This window comes from Hyposmocoma kahamanoa, unplaced genomic scaffold (genome assembly GCF_003589595.1).
Source record: "Hyposmocoma kahamanoa isolate Upper Pololo Valley unplaced genomic scaffold, ASM358959v1 212, whole genome shotgun sequence".
NCBI classification, from domain to species: domain Eukaryota; kingdom Metazoa; phylum Arthropoda; class Insecta; order Lepidoptera; family Cosmopterigidae; genus Hyposmocoma; species Hyposmocoma kahamanoa.
In genome coordinates this window covers 425,705-433,205 of record NW_020653733.1, presented here as the reverse complement: position 1 = coordinate 433,205, position 7,501 = coordinate 425,705, and the positions used below count along the sequence as shown (strand labels likewise).

Genomic DNA, 7,501 nt, shown 5'->3' with positions numbered 1-7,501 from the left:
ATTATTAACATCTGACTATTGAACGAATAGGTTTTATCATAAACAATACTCGCAAAGAAGTCATTCATTTTTCACTTTTATGGAAAAGATTGTTTTGCCCAAATTATTTTACAAATAATTGTGTATAGGTTGCAATAATATTATAGATAAATTAAAATACCATATGGACACCATAAAGTACAATATAATGATTAAAAAATGGTTATAAAGTTGATATTTCAGTGATATACTTTCTAGGAACGGTTGTCAAATAGTTGCACTGGCTGAAATTAAAACAAAACTCAATCATAGACAATTTCTTGACGTCTCCGACGCCGTTCTTTCTCTTTTTGTTGCATTGGCAGCACTGTTGCTAACGCCATTTTTGTTATACACTCGAAGCTGCATATGGTGCTTTTTTTTTACTCATTAGCAAATAACGCGAGTGGGAAAGAGAGGTCCGAACTGGAGTCCATTATGTAGCTTCTACTGACCCGAATATTTTCTTCAAAGCTTATTTACGACGTTTCTCATTGTCTATGCTATAGATACGCATCCCGAGCGATACATACGGTTCAAGCTTTTAGTGACAAATGTTTAGTAAAAATGAAGGAAAACGCGGTACTTAAGTGGCAAAAAGTCTACAATCCCACCGGCCCGCAGCCCCGACCCCGGCATGGCCATCGCGCGGTCGCCATAAAAGATTTGATGATAGTTTTCGGCGGCGGAAACGAAGGAATAGTTCATGAGCTTCACGTCTTCAACACTACCACAAATCAATGGTTCGTACCTGTCACCAAGGGAGAAGTGCCCCCAGGATGTGCTGCCTACGGCTTCGTGGTGGACGGTACGCGGTTGCTGGTGTTCGGCGGCATGGTGGAGTACGGCAAGTATTCGAACGACCTTTACGAACTGCAGGCCTCGCGCTGGGAGTGGAAGCGCCTCAAGCCGCTGCCACCCAAGCAAGGCCTACCACCGTGCCCGCGCCTCGGACACAGCTTTACATTACTCAATGGGAAAGTGTATCTCTTCGGCGGGCTTGCCAATGAGAGCGACGACCCGAAGAACAACATACCGAGGTATCTCAACGACTTGTACACGCTTGAACTGTATCCTAACTCATCTATGACTGTATGGGACATCCCATTAACCTATGGGCAGTCGCCCCCACCCAGGGAGTCCCACAGCGGCGTCGCCTACACAGATAAAAATACTGGTAAATCGTCACTCATCATTTATGGAGGTATGAGCGGCTCTCGCCTCGGCGACTTGTGGGTTCTAGATGTAGATACTATGTCCTGGTCCCGTCCTGAAGTTGGTGGTCCGGCCCCTCTCCCACGATCCCTACATACAGCCACTGTCATTGGACACCACATGTATGTCTACGGAGGGTGGGTTCCCCTTGTTCCTGATGAATCTAAACTTGCAACCCACGAAAAGGAGTGGAAATGTACCAACACATTGGCATCACTGAATCTAGAAACTATGACTTGGGACAACATTGCTTTAGATAAATTTGAAGAGTGCATTCCACGCGCCAGAGCAGGCCACAGTGCAGTTGCCATTCAAACTAGACTGTACATTTGGTCAGGACGAGATGGTTATAGAAAAACTTGGAATAACCAAATTTGCTGCAAAGACCTGTGGTATCTAGAAGTTGGTGTACCTCCTCAAGCTGGAAGAGTAGCCCTTGTTCGTGCTGGTACCACATCCTTAGAACTGTGTTGGCCTGCGATGAACACCGTTACTACATATGTTTTACAAGTACAGAAATGTGGCAAGGTGACACCGGCGCGTTTCCCCGCCGCGGCCGAACCGGTGGCCGCGCCGCCACCCGCATCGCCCATAGCATCACAACCAGACGCCGCCAAAGCTTTTGGTTTAACATCACCTATTTCCAGCGGACTGCCACCCCCACCCACGGCTGAACCGTTGTCCATGCCAGTGCGACCCACAGCAGCGGCGGCCTCATCAACTGCGGCAATCGTCACCACACCACAGAAAATTGGCCCCATCAAAGTCCCAGCTCAAGCTGCTACTGTTAAAATTTCACCTAACACACCTACAATAAAACAGACTACTTATCAGGGCAAAACGGTGGTCAAGTCACCAGCAACAGTTGCAACGCCAGGTTCGTCGCAGCAGATCAAAGTTGCTGCTGTTACTCCACAGGGCATGACCAGAATTGTGAGCGGCGTGACCACCCCCGGCACCGTGCGCGTTTCGACCGCGCAGTCGAACGCACAAATCGTGATTGGCTCAGCGACAGTCGGCGCTGGTACTCCGCGCTTCGTCCAAGTCAAGACCGGCGCCAGTGGCGGCGTACCAGTGAAGCTCGGCGCCGGCACCCCAGTCAAACTCGCCGGGAATGCCGTTCCTCTTAAAATTGGCGCGGCAAACATTCAGGGTAAAATTACTACAAATACCGTTCAGAAGGTCGGCCAAGTTGCAACAACCAATGTGCCTCTAAAACTCGGTGCCGGTAACGTCAAGATTGGCACGAGTAACGTGCTCGTGAAGACCGCGGGCGGTGTTCCTATTCAAGCAGTAGCGGCGCCTGGTAGCATTCAAGGCAAAGTCGCGACGGGCGTCCCAGTAAAGTTGGGCGCTGGTAACCTACCAGTCATAGCAAGCAGCGGCGGTGCCATACAAATAGCAGGCAGCGCGCTAGGAGGACAACCCGTAAAAGCACCTGTATACAAAATTGTTACGGCAAAATCTGGGGAGCAGACAGCGACCGTAGCAACGACAGCTACGTCCGCGACCGGCGCCACGGTGCTGCGGCAGGCTGGTGGCAATGCCGGCATACCCGTTATCATCAAGAAGACGCCCGGCGCAAGTGCACAGGCAAGCAACACGCCACAGTATGTGACGCTCGTCAAAACATCGACTGGGATGACCGTAGCGACGATGCCAAAGGTAGCAATGATGCAGAATCGGCCCGCAGTACCGGTTAGCGTAGCACAAGCGCAGGGCATTGCGTCCGGCGCCACCATTGTGAAGCTCGTTTCGGCGAACACAATGGGCGGTAACAAGATCATCACGCTGCCCTCGAACATGCTACAACTTGGCAAATCTGGCGTCGGCGGCAAGCAGACGATCGTCATCACCAAGTCGGCCAACCAAGCGGCGCAGTCGAGTCAGCCGCAGTGAGCGCGAACTGTCAGTGTCTCCGAGTGTCCTTAGCTTAGTGGGTGCCTCGGGCTACGGCTGCGGCCGGCCTGTCCACTCAGCTCTGAATGTAATGTACGAAACAAGTGGTGATGTCTCTAGAATGTATATTGTATTGTGAAATGCTATATTGAGTGGGTCGGACATAGTATATCTATTTTAAAATCATATGGAATATAGTTTATGACTTTTTGTATGTTATATGGGTCTGTGTAGAAAGTGTCCTCATAGAGTTATACTAAAATATTTTATTTACTCCCATAGATGTAATGTTACATTATTGATTTACACCCTGACTTCTGAAAGTGATCTGTGTAATTGTTATGAAGAGTAAATTGTTACATGGTTGTTGTAACATTTGTGACTTGCACCGTCAGCAATACAGACTTGCTGTACTTTTTATTAATTTACATTTAAACAAATTAAATTACAAGTTACGACTTTGTAAACTGGAATTCCAACTGTAAGTTTTGAAACGTGTATTCCTTGACATTCAATGAAAATGCCATCAATTGTTTTAGTATAACGTGCTAAGTTAAATTTTGTTTTTGTACTGTTTACCTGTAACAATTTAGATTATTTTTGCATTAAGCAATACTGATCATAATAAGTAAGATATTATTTGCTTGGATTTGCTGACTGAAGATAAAGAAGAAGAAGCACTAAATTGTGGCTGCAATATGCTTATTATATTACTTTCCATAACCGTTGTTGTCTTTGGAATTATTTCAGCAATTCTGCCTTCCTTATTACGTCATCTCTGATGTAATTTCACATTTTCTTAATACTTTCAAATTTAAACCTGTCAAGACGAAGGCAGATGACAGTGTGTTAGATTATAATAATATTAATTTATGCCGTAATAATATTATATGTATGCTCTGACTTTGGTTGCTGCAACTTCATCAAAACCCACCAAGTGGTGTTGCTGCAACGAAAAACGTTGCATACACACTTGTTCCTTAGTTATTAGTTAAGCCACAACACTCCTGTTAAGCACTATTTATGTGTTTGTATGTCGAGCCAATGTTGTTTTTCTTGTTTGGCATTTGTTTAAAAAGTCCATATGTAATTATAACTAGGTATGAGACTAGTGACCCTAAATAGTTTACTTGAGGCTTTTCAACACAAACGTCCAAAGGTCATGTATATTCAAAATTCACTGTTGTCTATTTTACACAAAATATTTGTGCCTAACAAGTTTTTCAATTACATAATATAATATTTAATTCCAATGCATGACGTGAAGGGCACTTCCGTTTATTATATGACAATTTTATTGATAAGTTATTTATCAATAATTGTTTTTTAAGAAGTAATTGACATAAAAATGCAGAATATTATTTTACGTGCCCCATGGCGATATTAGCGTTGATGTGAATTGACTTATTTGATAGGAGAACTATTAAATACGAAGCTGTTTCTCGACTTTAGAATATGTCTGTAACATAATTAAAATAAGCTACTGTATCACCCCATGATTTAATGTTACAGTTTGTCAAATAAGTCTCTCCTGGTTTTCGCTACTTCGATAGGGCACTCCAAAAAAGCAAGTTAAATTATTTTGGATTAAATTTATTGTTTTAAATTTGAATACGAAAGGCGAGTGGTATTCTGCATTTCTATACTTAGCAATAAGCGTGATAGTTGTATGTACGTAGGATAATCATTATAAGGTAAGTAAGGTACGGATTGTAAATATCATTAAGTAGATAAATTTAATGTTATAGTTTGTTCATATTATGTTCTTTGCTTGAATAAACGATTTGGATAAAAGTGCAGTTTTTCTTCTAACAAATACCACAACAATTCACGCTAGAGATAACACGTGAAAACTTATGACAATTTCAATGTATGTCGATTGCCTACGTGCTATATTAATGTCACAGACGTAAGTATAATGTACTTTGAAAACGTGTGTATGAGAAATTTGTATTTCAGTTCCGTTCTAACTGTTTAGCTCCTAATTTAATCATTAGTTTAACTTCGGCTAGTTAATTCAAATTACTTAACATCGCATCAGTACAATTCACGTACACAAATCCGTACGTAGCGACATCTAACGTAAAGAAATAATAGTTTATTTTGCAGATGTGGTTTCACATAATTAGCAGGCATTAGTCGCTGTTTGATAAAATTAGTCATACGCTAACGACCACGTTTAGTTACAGTTACCGAAATGAATGCATAGTAGTACGTTTATATTGAATAAAATTTAGCGCCACCTAGCAATGCAAGGTAAAATTAGAATGTTAACGGTTTTAGTTGTGTAATTACTTAATAGATGTCGCCAACAGTACCAAAATTTAAAACCCATGGTACCAATCGTTTTACAATTCTAGCTATGTCGTCGGCGTCGTCGTGTAAACCAAATACACTATATGAGCTTTTGAACGATAATTTCAAATTATCGTTTAAATATTTGGAGAGTACGTAACGTATGTGATTTCCGGTAACGCGTGTTTTCCATAATACTGCCAAGATACCTTATTGATTTGTAACCTACTTCAATGGTACCTAACTTATTTGTAAACGATTTTATCGTTTGTTATTTTGAATAACTTAAATCAACAATATTTCTACTTTTCTATTATGAATGTCACGGAGAACGACGATTACGTATTCATCCAATTTCAGCCGCGCTGCCGCCGCCGCTGATGAATTTGACCAGCAAAGTATTAGCCTTTTTGTTAATTATTTAGTATATTTCAATACAATAATAAAATACAATGAAAATAAATTACGTTCTTATCGACGTACATATTTATATTTTAACGAGGTCATATTATTCAAACTAGATTGAAATGAAGGCGTACTGACTTACTTATTTCTCCCGCTAGATGGCGCATGAATGCTTGTGCTATTCATCTGTCAAACTCCATAGAACATGGCCCGTTGTCAGTATTAAAAACGTTGATAATTCATGTGAAAATTGATTTTAACAATGTGTTTAAAGGACATGTAAAATATACATAATTGTGTATGCCGATTTCACGCCGTCGTCGCCGCCAACAATTTTATAATCTCCTATATAGTGGAGACTATTGACGCAGTTCGGGATGCACTAGTGATAAAGGATAACTTCAAATTATTTATAAATCGAGTTTACCAGTTTTTTTTAAAGAAACTTACATTACGGGGTATTTACATGTCATATGGTCGCAGCTATATGTACAACTATATAACATAAATTGTATATTTTTATTATTAATTATATATTAACATAAATTGTATTAGAGACTATGTACACGTTTGTCTAAAAAATGTCTATTCACTATAAGCTTGAATAGCCCCAAATTGTATAGGTAGGTACTTATTTCACCAAACACAGGCGCTGGTAGTATATTCCATTCCTTTGTAGTATTTTTTTTATACAAATTTATTAGGAAGAAGGAAACAACTGCACTCATGGTAAGGACTGGCTGGCACAAAAACTCGAAATACGATTTTTGCTTTCAAGTTCTGTTTACACGGAGATGTTCAATATTGAAAGGCGAGGTGGTTATCGCTCACGAGGCAGGGCGATAATCGCGAATGTTTAGACGGGGATAGTTTTTTGTATTCTTTCGATAATCGTATCTACGAGACGAGAAACTCTTTCCATCTAAATGGGCCTTTATTATTTATGTAGGCATGAATGCCATTACATTACACATTAATTGCATTGTACATTATACACATAGTGGTCTGTGGGCATTACACATTGCATACATATATTATACGTTAAACATAGAGGGCAGCCATATATATTAGACATGTGTCGATCGTGATCGATCGAATCAACATGATTCGAGCACCAGTGACCTGAAACCGGGTTACTAGCTTCTAAATAACCCGATCATTTTAGAGGTTCATGGGTCATGCACACAATATTCGACTTTATGACTATAATTTTAGAGATTATTCAAATATTCACAATATTATTGTTGTATCGTTCACTCTCACGTGAAGTCCCCACTCACAACACGGTTCACCTTTTCACTCTGTTTGGGTCGAACATTTGTTCGATAGAATCTTCGTTCGATCGGACCATAAAGTCAAGCAATCAATGAACTAGTCGACGGGTTAACGGGTCTGTAATGTTTATTTATGATTGTACTAGCTAATATTAAAGTGTTAATAAATAATAAATGAGTAAATTTTGAATGCTCATAAGTTTTTTGTTATGTATTTTTGTTTTGTAGGTGTTACAAAAAATGTTAGTGTCTTAAGTGTGGTTTATCGATGGTGCATTTTACTTTATACACATCACCCATCAGCAGGAAAGAATAAAAGCTAATTGTATAATTTGACACTTTTAAACGTCATATGGAAGTATCGTAAGCGACGGGTGACCCGCTAAAAGATCGAA

General features: G+C 40.5%; 1 protein-coding gene across 1 annotated transcript; it reads left to right on the top strand.

Moving 5' to 3' along the window:
- Positions 1-460: 460 nt before the first annotated feature.
- Positions 461-4,828, top strand: LOC113227645 (host cell factor 1). Its single transcript, XM_026460608.1, has one exon. The coding sequence runs from the start codon at positions 586-588 to the stop codon at positions 3,130-3,132; it is 2,547 nt and encodes an 848-aa protein (XP_026316393.1). The 5' UTR covers positions 461-585; the 3' UTR covers positions 3,133-4,828.
- Positions 4,829-7,501: the final 2,673 nt, after the last annotated feature.